Source organism: Lichenostomus cassidix, chromosome 5, assembly GCF_008360975.1.
Source record: "Lichenostomus cassidix isolate B80296 chromosome 5, HeHo_3.0, whole genome shotgun sequence".
Taxonomy (NCBI): domain Eukaryota; kingdom Metazoa; phylum Chordata; class Aves; order Passeriformes; family Meliphagidae; genus Lichenostomus; species Lichenostomus cassidix.
In genome coordinates this window covers 63,773,298-63,794,526 of record NC_139486.1, presented here as the reverse complement: position 1 = coordinate 63,794,526, position 21,229 = coordinate 63,773,298, and the positions used below count along the sequence as shown (strand labels likewise).

At 56.0% G+C, this 21,229-nt stretch overlaps 3 protein-coding genes and 2 pseudogenes across 5 annotated transcripts in view; 4 read left to right on the top strand and 1 right to left on the bottom strand.

The window, feature by feature from the left end:
• The first annotated feature begins 4,310 nt into the window (after positions 1 to 4,310).
• LOC146437180 (mas-related G-protein coupled receptor member H-like) lies at positions 4,311 to 5,340 on the top strand (annotated as a pseudogene).
• A 1,446-nt stretch (positions 5,341 to 6,786) lies between these two features.
• Positions 6,787 to 9,634, top strand: LOC146437179 (mas-related G-protein coupled receptor member H-like; annotated as a pseudogene).
• A 3,588-nt stretch (positions 9,635 to 13,222) lies between these two features.
• GPR152 (G protein-coupled receptor 152) lies at positions 13,223 to 14,143 on the bottom strand. Its single transcript, XM_085063752.1, has one exon. The coding sequence runs from the start codon at positions 14,141 to 14,143 to the stop codon at positions 13,223 to 13,225; it is 921 nt and encodes a 306-aa protein (XP_084919878.1).
• Positions 14,144 to 15,819: 1,676 nt separating this feature from the next.
• Positions 15,820 to 17,902, top strand: RHOD (ras homolog family member D). Of its 2 annotated transcripts, XM_085063753.1 has the most exons (5): positions 15,820 to 16,044; positions 16,573 to 16,660; positions 16,869 to 16,978; positions 17,066 to 17,200; positions 17,300 to 17,902. In XM_085063753.1, the coding sequence occupies exons 1-5, from the start codon at positions 15,916 to 15,918 to the stop codon at positions 17,465 to 17,467; spliced, it is 630 nt and encodes a 209-aa protein (XP_084919879.1). In that variant the 5' UTR covers positions 15,820 to 15,915; the 3' UTR covers positions 17,468 to 17,902. The 2 variants fall into 2 exon arrangements, with proteins under 2 accessions (XP_084919879.1, XP_084919880.1); XM_085063754.1 differs by lacking the exon at positions 16,573 to 16,660 and having other exon boundaries at positions 15,820 to 16,066.
• Positions 17,903 to 18,717: 815 nt separating this feature from the next.
• Positions 18,718 to 21,229, top strand: part of KDM2A (lysine demethylase 2A) — a 33,775-nt gene continuing 31,263 nt past the window's right edge. The window contains exons 1-3 of one of the 2 annotated variants that reach the window (XM_085063746.1): positions 18,718 to 18,831; positions 19,146 to 19,173; positions 20,393 to 20,497. In XM_085063746.1, coding sequence (XP_084919872.1) covers positions 18,812 to 18,831; positions 19,146 to 19,173; positions 20,393 to 20,497 — 153 coding nt within the window. In that variant the 5' untranslated portion in view covers positions 18,718 to 18,811. Of the gene's footprint in view, positions 18,832 to 19,145; positions 19,174 to 19,245; positions 19,539 to 20,392; positions 20,498 to 21,229 lie in introns of those variants that run through there. The other variant, XM_085063747.1, reaches the window with a different exon arrangement.

The following is a 21,229-nucleotide window of genomic DNA, read 5'->3' as shown; positions in this document are numbered from 1 at the left end:
GAGAGTACAGAGAACACAGGGACAGAGTGCAGGGACGGAGGGCAGGGACAAGAGAGAGTACTGGGGCCCAACACAGGGACAGAACACAGAGAGTATAGGGAGCATAGAGACAGAGACATGGACCAAGGCACAGGGATGGAGCGCTGAGATGGAGCATGGGGACGGAGCACTGGGACCCAACACATGGACTGAACACAGAGAATTTAGAGAGCACAGGGGCAGAGCACAGAGACGGAGCAGAGGGAGGGAGCACAGGGTGTAGAGAGAGCACAGGGACCTAACACAGGAACTGAGCACAGGGACAGAGCACAGGGAGGAGAGAGAGCTTTGGGACCCAACACAGGGACTGAAAACAGAGACTATAGAGAGCACCAGGACCTAACACAGAGACTGAAGATAGCGAGTATAGCGAAAACAGGGACGGAGCGCAGAGATTGAGACATCTGACACAGGCCTATCCACAGATGGGAGCAAGGCCCTCTGGGCAAATGAAGCTGGGCATGCAGAGCAGTGGCCCAAGAGGCTGCACCCCTGCTTACAGGGGTCCCCGGCAGCTGCCTGCACTGCAAAATGCCCAGGTCTCCAGAGCACTGCCCCCAACTTACAGGGCGGCGCTGGTCCCCAAGGCCTATGGAGGCTCCTTCTCTTCAGTTCCAGGGCACCCCCTGCTAACACGGTGGTCACCCCACACAGGCTCCCAGACCTGCAAGCCTCCTTGCAGGCCATTGACACCTGGGGAGCCACTTTGATACAAGGGAATCAGAAGTTAAGGAATAACTGGTTAGAAACTGCTTGCTAAACAGTGTATATTGCTTACCTAACATTTATTGTGTTTGCCAAGTCAGGATGGCGAATGAAAGATTATTGGCAAAAAAACAAAGACTGTGACCCAGTTGGTACTCATGAAGTCTCCAAGCTGATAAAAATCAGAGCTGTTGTTTTGACTTTTAGACAGAGACTCAGAGTGCATGCATAAAACAGAAAGGTGAAAAGGTCAGTGAAGGGGACCTCCTGTCCTTTTTCAGAGGAAAGCCCTGAAGCCCACTATCAAATGGCACTACACAGATGCTAGGATACGGAAATTACTTTTGAACTCATTATAATACAGAGTGGAGATAGGTCATGCATATGTATAAACGTATTGAGAAACTCCATGAATGTGTAACGTGTAACCATATATATACCGAGCTATACGGGACTGACGGCATGTATGTCTTTGGAGAGCTACCTCCTACGTGCCCGGCGCTGTAATAAACATACCGGCTTTACAACTTAAAATTATGTAGGTTGTGAAGTCTTGCCTCTTTTTTTCCATGAATCAATGGAGCTCGGCCTTCCCCCATGGCAAACAACAGTCAGCCAGTCCAGCTCATGGCCTAAGGCCGAGATGATGGGAGCCCAGCCCCGAGGACAGGGAGGGCACACGCCCAGACCCATGACTCCTGGCCCCATGCTTCTGAAAGGCCGTAGCCAGGGATACTCTTCAACCACCCGCCAAGGCCCAGGGACACACACAACCCCACTTACGGGGCCGTCCCCCATAGCCGGGCACTCCCAACAAGCACCATGGAGTGCTCTCATTCCTGTCACCTAGCTAAAGCAGCCTCCCCAGCCCTGCTTTACAGGGATCTGGGGCCACTCCTGGGGACGAGGGGCTCCACAAAGTGGTGACACATGCCCCAAGCACAGGGCCAGCACGCTGGCAGGTAGGTCACCTGCATGACTGGCAGCCGCACAGCACAGGCAGAGACCCAGGCCACGGCTACAGGCGGGTCACCGTGCCCATGCTGCCACTAAGCAGCTTTGTGCATCCTCACACAGCAGGGGCAAGGCTGGACAGTTTCTCCACCCATGCATTTCTCTGCAGACTCCCCTGTGGCTGCACAGAGCTCCTCTTTCCCTCCTGGGAAGTCAAAGCTACACTGCTCTATTTCTAAAGGGGGCCTAAAGCACAGTCACACCACTTGCTCACTCATGCCAGCTGCTCCTACACCTCCTCTTTGCTTCAGCCATGGTCATTTCCAGCACAATCCTCTTCATTAAGGTCATGTGTAGCTCTCAGCAGCAGCAACACAAGAGACTTGACATCATTATCTTCCTAACGGTGCTCTCCGGTCTCCCCTCCAGCCTCTACAATTTCCTACTGCTGATCAAATACACCCTTTTGTCCTTCCCTGTTCTTTTCCTGCTCACCTGCATCCACAACAACCTCAAACCCTTCATCTACTTCTTGGTGGCGAAGTGCTGAAGGCAATGCTCCACAAAGTCCCTCTGGCTCTCCCTCCAGAGGGTTTTTGAGGAGCCAGAAGAAAACACTGCCTGCATCAATGATCCCACCATGGACACAGCAGTCTGAGCCTGTTGATCCCTTCTACTGCGCTGCTGAAGGACCCCAGGACAGATGTTGAGTCCTTGAGGCACCTGATCAATAAATATCCACAGTATCACCCTCCCACGATGTAATCCTCCAGGAGAAGGCAGCTGGGGCGTGTGGAAGGGATGTTCTGCAAGGAGCACATTGGAGCATGGCTTTTCTCCTCCCTCCCAGGTCCTAGAACACTCTTCCCCCAAAGGGATCGTGCCCCATATGGCTGTGATCCCAAAATTCCCCTTGCACTTGGTTCCTGCATCCCACTGCGGTCTAATATCAATAAACAGCATCCTGAACCCTGAGCTGCCTTTGCCCTGTCTGTCAGCACTTGCTGCCTTCCTCTGGCTCCTGCTGCCAGCCAGGAATGGGGGTGGAGGGAGGGAGGGCACACAGCCATGGCTTGTGCTCCCTGCTGTTGTAACATGTGTCCTTCCTGTCCCTGACCCCGCCCCCCTGACCCCTTCTGACTGGATGTGAGTCAGGACCGCCCCCCATCCCTAGAGATAAAATCCCCAGCCACATCCGGAATGGGCCTCTTTGGTTCTGGGCTCATATGGAACCTGTACCCTCCCTCGCCTTCCCTTCCCCCTCCCCAGTCTCCCCACTCCTCCCCTGTTTTCCTCAATGAAAACACCATGGAGACCAGGAACCAAACAGCTGCCTTTCTAAACCTGCAACGCTTCTACAAGAACCGTGTCTGACCAGCCCCACAGCTCGTGGCCATGGAATGACCATCCTGCGTGTTCCGGTTCTAGGGCAGCCCTCCCCCGCAGCAGGGGAGGGCTGCCCTCAGGTTTTGCACTGCTGCACCCTGCAGCAAACATGATCCCGAGTTCTCAGAGCTGGGATGGCACCGGCACAGCCGGCATGGGCAGGATGGCCCAGGGGCTCAGCATTCCCTTCCCAGCTGCTCTCTGAGTGTCACAGCAAAAATCTCCCTGGTCCCGGCTGGAGCAGGGCAGGAGCGGTGCTGTCAGGGGGGAAGGCAGCCCCGGGGGAGTGTGGGTGTGTCCGAGGGGTCAGGAGGGGTCAGGAAGTGTCTGGATGCTGGAAATCCCAAATTTCCCCACTGGAGAGCAGCAGCCCCGAATAGGTCAGGCTTGGAGCCAGGGCGAGGCCGCTGGCCGGAAGACCTTCGGGATGGGATGGGATGGGACGATATGGGACAGGAAGGGACGGGACGGGACGGGATGGGGAGAGCTTTGGAGATGGTGATGAGGAACTATACCTAAACAGGCAGAATAAACTTTCGCACACAATGAGAAGCATCAGGAAGCAGGAATTCTTTACCTGCACAGGACACAGAGAAGGATCTCTCCTTGTTCTGTGTGTGTGGTGAGATTTTACAACAGAGGTTTTATCCATTATAACCACACAGAGTCATAAAAACCTGTCTCTTATGTGATATATAAACATCACTTTCCTACGACTCGTTTCTATGCATCCACCTCCTACTGGAAGTCCTTTGATGGTCCTGGAGGTTCATTAAGAGGGTTCTCTGGCGTTCATATTCACTGAATGCTGCTATACTAAAGGTGACCTTGCCTTGAACTTTTCCTTTTGGCCATGTGCTGTTGCTTCTTGTTACAGAGTTGCCCCAAAACCACTGGAGGCCTCCTTACATGTTTCTTCACTGGTGCCAGTAACATTTATCATCCTGCATGCACACTTTTACATAGTTGTATCTTTTTGGCCAGTTCCTCATTCAGCAACTTCATGGTAGCTGAACATTTTTATTCTCTCTGTCTTTTATCAGTGTCCTGCTGAACATTCCAGCCTTCTCACCTCCCTCTCCAAGCCCACCATTTCCACCACCCTCCTCCCCTGCACATCTTTCTTCTCGCCACTGAATCCTTCCCGCTGCAGGGAGCTGGTGAGGTGCCGCGTGGTCCATCCCAGGATTCTCCAAGCACTGACTCCCCATCCACTCTGACCACAGCCAGGGGCCTCATCCCTCCACCGCCTGCCCAGTGTCCATCCATAGAGGAGAGCACTGTGTCCCCAGCTCCCACCTCACCCTCTGAAGGAGACAATCCGTGTGAGGTGGATGTCACCAGCATGGCCATAGATGGTGTCATACTGCTTGTCTGCCTCTGTGGGCTGGCTGGGAACGGGGCTGTCCTCTGGCTCCTTGGATTCCATATCTGCAGGAACCACATCACCATTGCCATACTCACCCTGGCCTCTGTCGACTGCCTATTCCCCTTTTTCATTGTCCCCTCCACCCTGCTGTCCCTGCTGGAGGACATGGCCTGCACTGCTATCATGCCCCTGATGTACCTGAGGTTGTTTTTCCTGCTTTCACTGTTCTCCTACAATGTGAGGTACATGTGAGGCTGTACCTGCTGACAGCCATCAGCATCGAAAGGTGCATTTCCACCTTCTGCCCACTCTGGTTCTGCTGCCTTGGCCACCAGCGCCAGTCTCAGGTAGAGAATGTCATGCTTGCAGCTCTCACCATGACTGCCATCGGTGTCCTTGTCACAGTGACTTCCCTGTGCCTGTTTCAGGAGCATGGGCACTGCCAGTGGGCCCCCATCTCCATGTGTGCCCTCAGCCTCTTCCTCTGTGCTCCCTCCATGCTCATTTCCCACACAATCCTCTTCCACACTCTTTAAGGCCAAGTGTGGCTCCCAGCAGCAGCAACCCAAGAGCCTTGACATTGTTATTTTCCTCACTGTGCTCTTCAGTCTCCCTCTCAGCCTCCATAGCTTCCTGCAGCAGCTCAGCTACAATGTTATGGCCACCCAGGCGGTTTTCCTGCTCGCTTGTATCACCAGCAGCATCAAACCCTTTATCTACTTCTTGGTGAGGAGCTGCTGGTGGCACTGCTCCATGGGGTCTCTGAGTGACTCCCTCTGGAGCATCTTTACTGACCCAGAAGAAAACACACCCAGCAGCAATGATGCCACCATGGACACAGCATTCTGAGCTCTTGAGTTTTTAGAAAAACAGCCTTGGAAATTATTTTTCTTCCCTGAATGGCACAACATCCCTGTCCTCACACTCCCAAAGAAAGTTGCTGACCTGAAGTGCGGCCAGAATGAAACATTGTTGTGACTGCAGCCCATCTCTTGGGACCCTATAAACAGCAGTCCAAACAGAGACCCTTGGAGTTCTCCTGGGCCCCAGTAATGCTGACCAGAACCTCCCTTGGAGTGGGGCCTCTCTGAGCAGGGAACTCCCATGTTTACTGCACTTGGAGGGCTCCTGAATGCCAACAGATCCTGGGCAATCACCCCGCTTCTCAACACTCAGCCCTTTCCCAGTGAGGAGATGTAACAGACCCAGAGTGAGGGCTTCACTGCCTCTGAGGGGAATTTTTCACAGGAACCTTGCACTGATTATCTTCTGTTTGTGTCTATACATGTGTCCTGTTCCTGGTTTGATTGACTGGATTTTGTTCATAGGGCTTTTTTTCACTTGGCATTCCGTAATTGTATAGTAAGTCATAGGGCGAACCAGGCCAATGAACTCTGTCATGTTGTCACTTAATATTAAATCTGGTTTTTACTGAAGACTTGACCGGTGATTTTTTAAAGCGGTTTCAAACGCAGTTTGGACGACTGCACGGTGTAATCCTGCAGGAGAAGGGAGCAGGGGCATGTGGGAGGGATGCTCTGCCAGGAACACGTGGAAATAGGGCTTGCCTCCTCCCTCCCGGGTCCGGGAACACTATGGGCAGCTGGAGTAGAGACACTGCTGGGGATCCCGGGCGGAGCAGGGCAGTAGCGGGGGAAAGATGGCCCTGGGGGGGGGGTCTGGGGTGTCGGAGGCGGTCAGGAGCTGTCAGGAGGGGTCAGGAGACGACCAGAGAGGGGTCTAGATGTCGGCAATCCCAAATGTTCCCACTGGAGGGAAGCAGAGCCCGACAGACCTCACTCGGAGAGGTGGAGTGGCCGCCGGCCGGAAAACCGGCAGGATGGGAGAGGATGGGGTGAGGATGGAGAGTGGGGTTGAGATGGGGATGGAGAGCAGGAATAGGATGGGATGGAGAGAGACAGTACGAAAGGGGAGCCAGGATGAGGATGGGATTGGGATGGGGCGAGGAAGCAGCTCAGCTGTGCTTCCTTGGGCCAAGGGGAGGTATTGGCAATGATCCTGACGCTCTTCCCAGAATGGGAGTCGTTTCTGAGAAGCACCCAGCAGCCTCCCCAGCACTGCCAGCACTGCCAGCATTCCAGTGCCACCAGCATCCCTCTGCTGCTGGCGGGACCATGACCCCTCAGGGAAGGGAAACCTGGAATGGTAGAAACCTGTCGGGAGAAGGAAGGCAGTTGGAGAATTGGACATTCTGCAGAGAAGGAGTGTTTCCAATCAGGAGGAAATGATGAGCCAATTGCAAAATTCTGCTTGCAGAGCTTCTGGCAAAAACCACTTCCTTAGAGGACAAAAACCTAAAAAAATAATGATAAATGATTCTGTCAGAGTGGAGATTTGACGTAGCCAAACTTGCAATTTCCGACTCCCCTGTGACTCCACCGAGTCTTGGGAAACAACATCGGGACAGGTCACGGAGAGGAAACAGCGGGACAGGAGTGGGGACCTCCTGCTGATCGGGGCACTTTGTCCTTCATGTTACTGACCTGGAGGGTCCACTTTAGGATGTTGATCTAAAAAGAGCAAGAGATGCCAGGAAGCACCACTGATCTGGACAGACACCCTTTGCCTACTGCTGCCCCACGCTGAACAGGTCAGTGCAATGTTTTCCTTCCTCCCTACCCTACCTTCCTCTCCTCCAGCAGCTGCTCTGCTCCTGCCACCCTCTCCCGGTGACTGCAGTGTCCTCCCCAGCTCCTCCCTCTGCTGCCCTGAGCTTCCCGTCCACATCTCCTGCTGAACATTCCAACCCTCCCACCTCCTTCTCCCACCCTCACAATTTCCACCACCCTCCTCCCCTGCACATCTCACTTCTCTCCACTGAATCCTTCCCACTGAAGGGAGCTGCTGAGGAGCCACGTAGTCCATCCTGGAATTCTCTAAGCACCATCTTCTACCTGTGGGCCTCATCCCACCACCTGTCTAGTGTCCATCCATAGAGGAGAGCGCTGTGTCCCCACCTCCCGCCTCACTCACCGAAGGATACAATCCCTGTTGGATAGATGTCACTGATGTGGCCATAGGCAGTGTCAGGCTGCTCATCTGTCTCTGTAGGCTGGTTGGGAACGGAGCTGTCCTCTGCCTCCTCCACAGGAATCCCACCACCTTCTACATCACCAACCTGGCCTTTGCTGACTTCACCTTCCTGCGCTTCACAGTCCCCTCCACCCTTCTCTACCTGACAGAGGAACTGTCCTGCTACACTATTGCACCCCTGATATTCCAGAGGGCACTTTTCCTGCTCTTGCTGTTCTCCTACAACCTGGGGCTGTACCTGCTGACAGCCATCAGCACTGAGAGGTGCATATCCCCCCTCCACCTACTCTGGTACTGCTGCCACCACCCCCAGCACCTGTCATGGGTGGTGCGTGCCCTGCTCTGGACCCTCTCCATCGCTTTCATTGTCACAGTTACTTCCTTGTGCCAGTCACAGGAACACGGGCACTGGGAGGTGTCTCTCATCTCCATGTATGCCCTCAACCTCTTCCTCTTTGCCCCAGCCATGGTCATTTCCAGCACAATGCTCTTCATTAAGGTCAAGTGTGGCTCCCAGCAGCAGCAACACAAGAGGCTTGACATCATTATCTTCCTAACTGCTCTATTCCTCCTCATCTTGGCTCTCCCCCCTCAGCATCTGCAATTTCCTGCAGCAGCTCAGCTACACCATTGCATCCTCCCAGGTTGTTTTCCCGCTTGCCTGCATCCACAGCACCCTCAAACCCTTCATCTACTTCTTGGTGGGAAAGTGTTGGAGGAATTGCTCCATGGGGTCCCTCAGGCTCTCCCTCCAGAGGGTTTTTGAGGATCCAGAAGAAAACACTCCCAGCAGCAATGATGCCACCATGGACACGGCAGCCCCAGCCTGTTGATCCCTTCCCCTGCACTGCTGAAGGACCCCAGGACAGTGGCTGAGCCACCTGATTAATAAATATCCACAGGATCACCCTTCCTGTGGTGGGGTAATCCCACAGGAGAAGGGAGCAGGGGCATTGCCATGGGCAATATGGGAGGGATGCTCTGCAGGGAGCATATTGGAGCAAGGGTTTCCTCCTCCCTCCCAGGTCCTAAAACACTCTTCCCCCAAAGGGATCATGCCCCACATGGTAGCGATCCCAAAAAGCACCCTGGCATCTGGTTCCTGCATCACACGTGGTCTTATATCTTTTATTTTTAATGTGGTGAACAAGGGACTCTTTTCCTTCAGAAATTCTTTCTCTCCCCTTGTTTCAGCTTCTCCCTCAGCAAACTCAGATGGTGCAGCTCCAAAGGGAGGGAGAGTCCACAGTTCTCAGCACAGCCTTCCAGGAGCAGGGTGACACCTGTGCTTGTCACCACAGGCTCCATGGGGCATCATCTATCTCCCTGTGGTTTCACTGAGGTCACTGAGCTGGGGGTGTTCAGCCTGGAGAAGGGAAGGCTTCAGGGAGACCTTAGAGTCCCTTCCAATACCTACAGGGAGTCCAAGAACTGGAGAGGCACTTTGGGCTCCAAGAACTGGAAAGGCACTTTGGATAAGGGCCTGAAGTGACAGGACAAGGGGGAATGGCTTCACTCTGACAGAGGGCACAGATAGATGCTATACTGTAAAGAAATTCTTGCCCTTTGGTGGTGGTGAGTTATGGCACAGGTTTCCCAGAGATGCTGTGGCTGCCCCATTCCTGCAATCATTCCAGGCAATGTCAGACTGCATTTGGAGCAACCAGGGTGATTAGAAGGTGTCCCTGCTGGCAAAAGGGGTGGGATCAGGTGAAAACAGTCACAAGTGCTCCCAAGACTAAGGAGAAGGAGGAGGAGCAGGATGAGCTCTGGTAAAGAGGTGGAAGGCAGACCACAGCACCCCCAAATCTGGTCTCTAATAGCTTTCATTACATCATTAAGAGTAGCAACAGTAATTAAAATGTGGGCTCTAAGTGCTGATAACGTGGCTGCAAATAATTCTTTACTGTCTTTCTCTTGGGCTGTGGGTTCCTGCATTAGAATGGAGAATGAGAATTCTAGGCTCAGCTGTGCTTCCTTGGGCCAAGGGGAGGTATTGGCAATGATCCTGACGCTCTTCCCAGAATGGGAGTCGTTTCTGAGAAGCACCCAGCAGCCTCCCCAGCACTGCCAGCATTCCAGTGCCACCAGCACCACCAGCATCCCTCTGCTGCTGGCGGGACCATGACCCCTCAGGGAAGAGAAGCCAGGAATGGTAGAAACCTGTCAGGAGACAGTATGCAGTCAAAGAATGGGACATTCTACAGAGAAGGAGTATTTCTAATCAGGAGGAAATAAAGAGCCATTAGCACAATTCCTTATTTTGATTTTTTTCAGCTTTTGATAAAAGCCGGTTCTTCTGTGGCACAAAAAAACCCCAAATGAAACAAACAAACAAACCAAAACAAAAAAACCACAACCCAAGATGAATAAGCAGGAAGAAGTAAAACTGATGTAGCCAAAGATGCACTTTCCGAGTCCCCTGTGACTCCACCGAGTCTTGGGGAGCAACAGGAAAGGGGATAGATTTTCTTCATGTTACTGACATGGGAGGATCCCCTTTAAAAGATGGATCCCAAAGGACTAAGAGGTACCAGGAAGCGCCACTGATCTGGACAGACACCCTTTGCCTACTGCTGCTGCCCCACGCTGAACAGGTCAGTGCAATGTTTTCCTTCCTCCCTACCCTACCTTCCTCTCCTCCAGCAGCTGCTCTGTTCCTGCCACCCTCTCCCGGTGACTGCAGTGTCCTCCCCAGCTCCTCCCTCTGCTGCCCTGAGCTTCCCGTCCACATCTCCTGCTGAACATTCCAACCCTCCCACCTCCCTCTCCCACCTCCTTCTCCCACCCTCACAATTTCCACCACCCTCCTCCCCTGCACATCTTTCTTCTTGCCACTGAATCCTTCCCGCTGCAGGGAGCTGGTGAGGTGCTGCATGGTCCATCCCAGGATTCTCCAAGCACCGACTCCCCATCCACTCTGACCACACCCAGGGGACTCATCCCTCCACCTGCCCAGTGTCCATCCATAGAGGAGAGCGCTGTGTCCCCAGCTCCCACCTCACCCACTGAAGGATACAATCCATGTCGGATCGGTGTCACCTACGTGGCCGTAAGAGCCATCATGTTGCTCTTCTGCCTCTGTGGGCTGGCTGGGAACGGGGCTCTCCTCTGGCTTCTTGGATTCTCCACCCACAGGAAGCCCATCACTGTCTCTATCCTCCACACGGCCATCACTGACTTTGTCTTCCTTCTCCTCATTGCCACCTTCAGCCTGCTCTACCTGCTGGAGTATGTGTCCTGCTCCATTATCATACTCCAGAAGGACCTGATGTTGCTTTTCTAGCTGTCACTGTTCTCCTACAACCTGGGACTGTACCTGCTGGCAGCCATCAGCTTCAACAGGTGCAGGTCCACTTTCTGCCTGCTCTGGTGCCACTGCCACCATCCCAAGCACCAGTCGATGGTGGCGAGTGCCATGCTCGGGGCCATCTCCATCACTGTCATTCTGACGCTGACTTCACTCTTTCAGTGCCATGACAGTAAGTGCTTCCATGCATTTGTCAACTTCATATATGTCCTACACCTTCTCCTCTTTGCTTCCTCCGTGGTCATTTCCAGCACAATTCTCTTCGTTAAGGCCAAATGTGACCCTCAGCATCAGCAACCCAAGAACCACAACATCGTTATCTTCCTCACTGTGCTCTTCTGTCTCCCCTCTAGCATCGGCAATTTCATGGAGCAACTCAACTACAATATCGACACTGAGGATGTTTTCCTCGTCGCCTGCATCCACAGCAACTTCAAACCCTGCATCTACTTCTCAGTGGAAAAGTGCTGGAGGCACTGTTCCATGGGGTCCCTCAGGAACTCACTCCAGAGGGTTTTTGAGGAGCCAGAAGAAAACACTGCCTGCATCAATGATCCCACCATGGACACAGCAGTCTGAGCCTGTTGATCCCTTCTACTGCGCTGCTGAAGGACCCCAGGACAGATGCTGAGGGTTTCCTCGAACCACATGTTTAATAAATATGCACAGGATCAGCCTCCCGCACTGTAATTCTCCAGGAGAAGGCAGCTGAGGCTTGTGGAAGGGATGCTCTGCAAGGAGCACATTGGAGCATGGCTTTTCTCCTCCCTCCCAGGTCCTAGAACACTCTTCCCCCAAAGGGATCGTGCCCCATACGGCTGTGATCCCAAAATTCCCCTTGCACTTGGTTCCTGCATCCCACTGCGGTCTAATATCAATAAACAGCATCCTGAACCCTGAGCTGCCTTTGCCCTGTCTGTCAGCGCTTGCTGCCTTCCTCTGGCTCCTGCTGCCAGCCAGGAATGGGGGTGGAGGGAGGGAGGGCACACAGCCATGGCTTGTGCTCCCTGCAGCAAACATGATCCCGAGTTCTCAGAGCTGGGATGGCACCGGCACAGCCGGCATGGGCAAGGCGGCCCAGGGGCTCAGCATTCCCTTCCCAGCTGCTCTCTGAGTGTCACAGCAAAAATGTCCTCAAATGTCTTTTATTTTTAATGTGGTGAGCCAGGGGCGAAGGACTCTTTTTCTTCAGAAATTCTTCCTCTCCCATTGTTTAGGCTTCTCCCTCAGCAGATTCAGATGGTGCAGCTGCAAGGGGAGGGGGAGTCCGTGGTCTTCAGCATGGCCACCCCCTTCCAGGAGTAGGGTGACATCCATGTCACCATGGGCTCCACAGGGCCTCACCCCACTCTCTGTGGTTTCACTGAGGTTGCCAGTCCCACTACATCCCACACCTTCCCACAATTTCCCATACCTTCCCACAAGCCCCACCACGTCCCAAACCTGCCCCACAACCTCCCATTCCACTTCCCCCTGCAGTCCACCCACCTCCCGTCCTTCCCATCCCTCCCAGCCCCATGCCTGAGGCTCCAATCCCTTGCCATCAGCTGCTCACCCCAGACTGCCCCGTAAGGTTCTCAGGGACAGCTTCTCTGGGAGCCCCCCCACCCCCTCCAGAGCTTCACCCGCGGTGTCTAACCTCCCAGCCTCCCTTGGAGAGGAACAAGAGATGGCAGAGGGGTGGCTCCAGCATTTATTAGAGCAGAGGAGTGTGTATGGCCAGAAGGAGCAAAGACACTGCCGGGCGTCCCGGGTGGAGCGGGACAGGAGCAGGGCTGTCGGGGAGAGAGGCGGCCCCGAGGGGGCTTGAAGTGTGTCAGAGGGGGTCTGCAGGGGTCTGGGGTGGTTCGCAGGGGTCTGGGTGCCGGCAATCCCAAACGTCCCCACTGGAGAGCAGCAGAGCCAGACGGAACACGCTCAGAGCCGAGGAGCAGCCGCCAGCCAGGAAACCTGCGGGATGGGATGGGATGGGATGGGATGGGATGGGATGGGATGGGATGGGATGGGATGGGATGGGATGGGATGGGATGGGATGGGATGGGATGGGATGAGATGGGATGGGATGGGATGGGATGGGACAGGGAGAAGGGAAGGGAAGGGGAGCTGAGATGAGGATGGGATAGGGATAGAATGGGGATGCAATTGGGGATGGGACGTGGATGGGGATGGGAAGAGATGGGAGAGGATGGGGATCAGGAAGGTCACATCATAGGATCAGGAGGGGATGGGGATAGGGTTAGGGATAGGGATGAGGATGGGGACAGACCCAACATGGATAAATGGGATGGGATAAGGGATGGGATGCATCCCAACACACAGCTGCAGGAAAGTGAGCTGGCACAAGGGTGGACAGCTGAGCATGAAGCTGGTGTGGGCAGCACAGCCAGTGGGACTACAGCGGCCTCTCAGCTGGAGAATGTGGTGATCCCTGTCTCCTCAAAGACCCTCCGGAAGGCGACCTGGAAGGACACCACAGAACAGTGCCTCCAGCAGCTTCCCACCAAGAAGTAGATGAAAGGGTTGATGCTGCTGTTGATGCAGGCGAGCAGGAAAACAACCTGGGAGGACACAGTGCTGTGGCCAAGCTGCTGCAGGAAATTCCAGAGGCTCAGGGGCACTCCAAAGATGAGGAAGAAGAGCACAGTGAGGAAGATAACAATGTAGAGTCTCTTAGGCTGACGTCTCTTGGAGCTGCACTGGACCTTGATGAAGAGGATCACATTGGAGATGACCATGGGTGGAGCAAAGATGAGGAAGCTGAGGGCGTACATGGAGATGAGAGCCACCTGGCAGTGCTCATGCTCGTGTGACAGGCACAGGAAAGTCACCGTGGCCATGACAGTGATGGAGAGGGCCCAGAGCAGGGCACACACCACCCCCGACTGGCGCTTGGGACGGTGGCAACGGTACCAGAGGGGGAAGAGTATCGAGCCACACCTCTCGATGCTGATGGCTGTCAGCAGGTATAGCCCCATGTTGTAGGAGAACAGGGACAGCAGGAGAAGTGGCCTCAGGTACTTCAGGGACACAGCAGGGGAGCAGGACACATCCTCCAGCAGGTAGAGCAGGGAGGAGGGGACCATGAAGAGGAGGAAAGTGAAGTCGGCGACGGCCAGGTTGAGGATGTAGACGGTGATGGGGTTCCTGCGGATGTGGAATCCAAGGAGCCAGAGGACAGCCCCGTTCCCAGCCAGCCCACAGAGGCAGATGAGCAGTGTGACACCATCTATAGCCACATCTATGGTGACATTGATCCCACAGGGATTGTCTCCTTCAGTGTCCATCACAGGAGATGAGGGAGGTGGGGACGTCTGGTTTAGCTCCATGGTGGGAGGTGGGATGGGATCCCCAGCTGCAGTCAGAGCAGGCAGGGTGTTAGTGGGACCCTAGGGGATGTGACAGGAAGAGCGGTCCTGGTGAGGTGGCACAGTGGGGGCTGGGGACAGGGGGGCCATGAGAGGGCTGGAGGTGAGGTGAGGGCGGAGGGAGGGTTGGATCAATCCAGTCATCCCAACTGAGGACAACTGTGGGACCAGTAAGAGGGGCTTTTGGGACATCCAGGGAGACACAAGCAGTGCACAGGGCTGGACTCTGGTCCTGACCCCTTACCTTTCCTTGGGGCTGTCTCCAAGCAGGGCTCACCCTCTCCCTCTGGTGCTCCTCACCACGATCTGCTCTGATGAGGAAAACTGGGGTCTCCACGTCCTCAGAGGCTCAGAGCAGGCTGTCTTGTCCCAAATAATGCTGCTTTTTGGGGCGTTTCTGCACAATCACAGGTCAGGCGCTGAGAGCACTGGGCAGTTGCAAGCAGGCTGCCTCTTCTCCTGTCAAAATTCTGTTGGTCTTGCGGTAAAGGAAATGTTTTGTCCGAGTGAATACCCCAGAGGACGAACACTGCAGCAGTTATATCTCTCTGTGAAAGAATCTTGATGCTTTTAGGATTCAACCTGATATCTCATTAGACTGGTAATTACCACCTTCCTAATTGTTTGATGGTGCTCCAGCCTCCTCTCCCCATCCTGCGCTGGTGCTGGCATCCTTCTGAGATTGTTCAATACTGCGTGCATTTGCCTCCAAGCCTCCCGGCATGAGAATCCCTCTCCTTCGACTTTATCCTGCATCAGGCCTGGGTGACAATGTGGAATTTGGTGCCTGAGCCATCACTTTGAATTTGCCCCAACAGGTCCAGAGCCTTCCTGGACTGGCTGGTACACACTGAGAGAGCCTGGAAAGACTGGTGGCAGATGAGGAAATGGCAAGGGACAGCACACATGACCCCACATCCCTCCCTGCAGCCCTTTCTCTACCAAAGTTTTGGGATGGCAGAAGAGGGCACCTACTGGAGGGGAGAGGGTTTTGGGCACCTCCAAGCAGGGGTGTGGAGGACATCAGTGCTGGGATGGCCTGTCCCCGAGCAAAGCAGGGTGTCACAGCCTATCCCACCTGTATTGGCATCACTAGGAAAAGATGGGGGGCTGGTGGCTGCTCCCTCACCCAGGTCCTGCTGAGCTGGGTGCCAGGGACAGAGATTCGTGGCAGGGCAGGGCTCAGCGTGGCACAGCACGGGTGTGACAGGAGGGGTGGCAGTGACAGTGAGGCAACGGCAGTGAGTCACCCCCGCCCCGTGCCTCCCTCCACCCCTGGACTTTGCCTCCCGCGGCTGCTCAGGGCAATAAATCTCAGGCTCAGAGGTGGGAATGGAGTGTTGGGGGTGGGGCACAGGAGTCCCATTCCGGGGGTGTGGGGGCTGAGCTGTGCAGAGGGGTCTGCACAGAGCACGCATGAGTGGGATTGGGATGGGTAAGTGGGATCGGGAGTGGGATGGGGATGAGTGTGCCAGAGGCAGCGGGCAGGCGTGTGAGGGACGCAAGCAGGACATGCAGGTGGCAGTGTGACGCTTGTGCACCGCGAGGACCTGCCGGGAGAAGGTCACCTGTGTGCCAGGACACCCGTAGGTGTGTCCCGGCCACTGTCATAACGGCGGGCCCGGAGGCCGGGTGACAGATGCACCCTGGACCGGGCGGGTGCTTCCCGCATCCCTGTCCCCATCCCTGTCTCCGCTGAGGCCACACAGGCTCCTGGCCCCACTGACACCCCCATGCAGCGGGAGCACGGAGGGCAGAGCTCAGGAGCCCCCGAAACCGAGGTCAAGGCTGTCATCGTGGGGGACGGCGGCTGCGGGAAGACGTCGCTGCTGGTGGCCTTCGCCAGCGGGGACTTCCCCAAGGTACCGGGATCCCTGTGCCCTGGTGGGTGGGTGACTGTCTCCGTGCGGGAATGGTGACGAGCAAAGGGCGGTGGATGCTGGACGGGGCAAACACGGTGGCAGCAGCGGGGCCATTTGAAGCGGGTCATGGGGAGAGGGGGGAAGGGGGTTGCCCAGCCTGGGGCTGATGAGGGTCTGTGGCATCTCTACCTCCCTCAGGTGGTCACGGGTTGGAGACATGGGTTTGTCCCTCAGCGAGGGCACATAAGGGACTTAGGGAGTGCATGGGGGGCCAGCCACAGGGACCCCAGAACCCCTGTCCTGAATCCCCAGATCCCACTGGGGCATCCATGAGGTTTCATGGTGCCCTGGGATGGGGGACAAGGACTGTTCCCATCCCACTGCCCCAGGAAGGGACTGCCATCACCAGCCCCCTGCTTCCCTCCCCTGGGTACCTCCTCCGGCCCTGTTCCTATTGGGGTCCCCTCCACCACTGCCCCCAACCGGTGCCTGTAAGACCTGTCTAATGCCCTCCCTGTCCCCTGCCAGGTCTATGTCCCCACCGTGTTTGAGAAGTATACAGCGTCCCTCCAGGTTGCTGGCAAACCTGTGAAGATCCATCTGTGGGACACAGCAGGTGGGACAGGAGGGGACAGGGCAGGCAGTTGTGCCCCCTACCCTCACACTTGGGGATTTCGGAGTGTCCAAGACCCTTGGGTCATGCCTTGGAAGGGTGTCCCCATGCCATGACCGTGGGAGAGGGGGGTTAACCCACAGCCATCCCCACAGATGTCACTTTCATGGTCCCAGGCTGGAGTGTAATGGTTTCATTCTCTGCCGGACAGGACAAGAAGACTATGACAGGCTTCGCCCTCTGTCCTACTCAGATGCCAACGTTGTCCTCATGTGCTTTGATGTCACCGACTCCAGCAGCTTTGACAACATCCTAACGAAGGTAACACATCCCCGGGGGTGCTGCCTGTCCTGTGTCCACATCCCTGGGTGACCTGTGCCCATCCCTGGGTGACATGTCCCCTCACAGTGGTACCCGGAAGTGAACCACTTCTGCAAGGGGGTCCCAGTGCTGCTGGTGGGTTGCAAGACGGACCTCCGGCAGGACCAGAAGCTGCTGCGGAAGCTGAAGGATGGACGGATGGAGCCCATCTCCCGCCAGCAGGTGGGTGTCACCTCCCGATGGGACAGGATGGTGACCCCCAGCACAGGGTAGTGCGACAGCCAGGGTACCAGGTGGGTCTGACTCTGTGTGTCCCCTTAGGGAGAGGCCATGGCCCGGCAGGTCCGCGCCATGTCCTACATGGAGTGCTCGGCCAGGTACCAAGAGAACATCGGGAACATCTTTGTGACAGCCTGCAGTGCTGCCCTCAGTGTCGCCCGCCGGAGGCAGCACAAGAGGAGACCCAGGAGGGGCTGTGTGCTCTTATGAGCCCCCCGGCTTGGCACAGCACTCCTGGGATCTCCTGTTGTCCCCGAGCTCCGACCACACTGTGGCTGCTGCCACACCTCTGCCTCCGCCACTGGAACGCCGCTGCCACCCTCCTGTCCTGGGGTTGGGACTGCTGGTCACCATGGGGTGCTAGCAGGAAAGCACCCCTCGCAGGAAGAAACTGTCACGCCAGTGTCCTTCCTGTCCCTTTCCCACCAGGGATCTCAGCAACCTGTCCCTGTCCCATCAGAGAGCCCCATTCCTGTCCTGCCAGGAATCCCAGTATTCTTTCCCACCATGGATCTCAGCAACCTCTGCCAGCTGAGCTCTGGGAGCAGAGAACTGATTTGGGGGCTCCTCTTCTCGCTGGCAGACCAGCGTCGGAGTGTGACCGCGGGGTGATCTTCTGCCATTAAAGTGACACAAGACTCGTCAGCGTGACATGCTTCCTGGGGCAGGAGCAGCCCCTGCATGGCCTGGGGACATCGGGGACTATGGGTGGCCGTCGGGGCCATGGAGTGGGTGTCGGGGACATGGGGTGGACGTTGGGGACACCAGGTCCCGCAATGGATCCAGGGTGGATGGGAGGCCACCAGGATGGGTTCACCTGCTGATTTTGGGCTGGAGTGTGTGTGAGTGTACAGGTGTGTCCAGGTGTGTGCTGCACATACAGGTCTGTAGGGGCATGGTTTATAACTATACATATAGTTATATATATTTTATGTAATTTTTATATATTATATATATAATGTATATATAGTGTATATATAACTATATAGTCAATTTGTAACTACTCTAATCACTATATTTATTATATATATCACTGTATATAGCTAGTTGATAGCTATCTATATAACTCTATATAGTTTATAACTATATTGTGAATATCTGTAACATATAACTAGGCAGCTGTATGTATATATGTATGCGTATAGTGGTAGGCAGGTGTATGTAGTTACATGTAGGTCTCTACATTCAGAGCGCTGTACAGGCGTGCACAGGCGTGCACAGGCGTGCACAGGCGTGCGGGCAGCCGCGAAGCCCGCAGGGACACCGAGGGACCCCACGACGGAGCGCGTTCAGCCACGAACCCCCCCAAAAGTCCCCCCGGGGCTGCCCCTCTCCACCCCCCCGCCGGGGGCGTGGCTACACGGGGACGGGTCGTGGTCACACGGGGGCGTGGGCTCCAGGGGAGTGGGCGTGGTCGCCCCGAGCCGCGCGCGCGCGGGGCGGGGAGGGGCAGGTGTGCCCTGCGCATGCGCGGCACGCAGCGTTGGGGGGGGTCCGTGCGTGCGGCGCGTGCGCGCGGCGTCGGTGTGTATGTGAGGCTCTGACGGGTTCAAAATGGCGGCGGCGGCTCCTGTGTGAGGAGGGGGAACCGCGTCCCGGCCGGGGAGCCGCGGCGGCGGGGGGGTACCGCGCGGGCGGGACAGGGCGGGCGATGCAGGCGGAGCCCCGGCACTCGGCGGCGGTGGGGGTGCGGTGATGGTGAAGGCGATGGCGGGGGACGCGGGCCGCGGCGGTGGGGGGCGGCCGACGGGGCTGTCAGCGCCCGCTGCCCGCGCCGGGAGCGGCGGGGCCGGGGGGGCGGCGGGCCCGGGGCGCGATCGCTGCTGACCGGGGGGGTTCTTCCTCCTCCGTCTGTTTTGTTCCCCCCCCCTCCCCGTGCCGGCGGTAGAAGAGGACAAAGGCGCAGAAGAGACCTGGTGAGCACCGCGGGGGTCACCGGTGACCCCCGAGTTTGTGCGGGGCCCCGGAGCGCGGCCTGGCGTGAGCGGGCGCGAGTGGGTCTCCCCTTGCCGGGCCTCGGGAGGCCGCGCGGGAAGCTGGGGAGGGGGCGGTGGGTGCCGGCTGACAGCTCCCCAGGGACCCTCCGTCTCTCCCGCCTCCTGTCCTGCCCTGGTGGGGGCGGGCTGGAGTGGCCCTGCGGGCCGGGGACGGCTCCCGCGGCGAGGCGGGCGGGCGCGCTGCGCTCTGGTTGTCCGGTTGTTTATAAACAGAGTTCAGCAAGTGTGGGGAAACTGCCTCCCTCGGCCGAGCCGCGAGTCCTGGTGCCTCGGTTCCAAGGGAGGTAGGGGTGGGGAAGGTGCTGGCGGGACTGGGAATGCTCTGCTGTCAAAGCCGCGGGTCAGGGAGGAGCAGGATGGAGCGATTTCTCCCTACGTGGTGGTCGCGGTTCTGTAACACTACAAAGGGTGTCGGATCCCCTTTCCCGATCCCATTCCTCAATTCTCCTCCCCGAAGGTCTGGCTTAGGCATAGTCCTGGGGATTAAGAACCATGACATACCCAGGCTTTGGCTGGTTTCTGTCCCTTTAAGAAAAAAGCGTAGGTGCCATCTGACGCCCTGGGAGGTTTTCCCGGGTTGGTGTGTGGTGTCACAAGGTGGCACGTTTGGAGAGCTCAGCATTTAGGTCTCCTCCAGCCAGAAGTTAGACCCCTAACTGCTTCCCTGCCTGGGTGCTGTGTGTAGGAGAGATCCCAAATGCCTTCCCTGATCATGGGAGATATCCTGTACTAGTGTCGTTTGTCCCAGGTGCCACAGTGCAGGGTATCCCAAGGACAATGATTGTGTTGTTTGGAGGAGCTGGCTCTCCAGTGTTTAGTTTTGGGGAATCCAGGGTTTGACAGGACCTTCGCTGTTTTTTCTCCTACCATCGGCCAGTGGAGCTGCTGGTGGTAGTGTGGAACAAAGGTGGGACACCTGCAGCTCCTGTTGTGTTACAGAATTGCTGGTGAAGTCCTTTATGCTGACATGTATTCTAAATTAGAACAGGAGCCATAAAAGCTGGGGTGGGTTCATGCACTGTATTCTCTCCATCCCCCACAGTGACATGGGGTTGGCCCCAAAAGGAGAAGGGAAGTGAGGGGTGTGGGTGTCCTATGTCTGCATGCCCTGCTTCACTGTTTTGCTTTGGCTTCCAAGGAGGAAGAGGACGATGACAGCAGTCCGGGTGTGTCCTTCTCACTCTCTTCAGAGGAGTCGGAGATGGAGCCCGAGGAAGAACGGATCCGTTACAGCCAAAGGCTGGTCAGTAGCGGCCCTAAACAATCCTGTTCCAATCTTGGTTCTGTTGCAGCTGGAGAAGGAAAAGGCTTTTCCTGGCAGCGGGGTTAAACAACCCAAACAGGCTCATGGAGGATGGCTGCAGCCTGCTCAGAGGTGTGGGCTTGGCTTAGGTGGCTTTGCTGGTCTTTTTGTGTCACCAAGTTTGCCCTAATAAAGGGAGTTTAGTACTGAGGTCCAGAATGGGAGGCTGGAGGCTGAGGCTGGGTAAGGAGCTTTGGGATAGGAACATGAAACTGGTGTCAGTGTAGTTTCTGTCATGACAGGTTTTTTTCATGTGTCTGTGACAAGCAGAGGACCTGAAACACTGTGTTTTACCATGCTTGATTTGAGTGGCTGTGAAATCTGGGAGAATCAGCTTCAAGCTCCAATTTCCTTGTGCCCGTGTCTCTTCCCAGTATTTTCTTTTGGAGGGAGCTGTTCCAACAGCCAGGTCCCAGTCAGGAGGCCCTGTTAGGAGCTCTGGTCTTTGTGCTGCTGTTCAGTGGGACTGCATGAATCCAGTGTCTGGGAATTGGGCTGTAACTGATAACAGCTCGGGAGCAGCTGCTCTGAGAGTCTGAGACGATATTGCCAGAGATACCAGGGAAGGAGGGAAGCTGCTGTGTCTCCCACACTCTTTTGAGGCAGTTGTAAACCCCCAGGAAGGGCAAGTGGCAGCTGTGATGGCAGCTCTCTGAGTCATAGTAGTACCTG

What these genes read in the sequence shown, in the direction of transcription:
- RHOD (XM_085063753.1), top strand. Translation starts at nt 15,916, where the DNA reads ATGCAGCGGGAGCACGGAGGGCAGAGCTCAGGAGCCCCCGAAACCGAG. An exon ending in CCAGCGGGGACTTCCCCAAG is followed by an intron (nt 16,045 to 16,572) that starts GTACCGGGATCC and finishes GTCCCCTGCCAG; the next exon opens with GTCTATGTCCCCACCGTGTT. An exon ending in AGCCCATCTCCCGCCAGCAG is followed by an intron (nt 17,201 to 17,299) that starts GTGGGTGTCACC and finishes GTGTCCCCTTAG; the next exon opens with GGAGAGGCCATGGCCCGGCA.
- GPR152 (XM_085063752.1), bottom strand. Translation starts at nt 14,143, where the DNA reads ATGGAGCTAAACCAGACGTCCCCACCTCCCTCATCTCCTGTGATGGAC.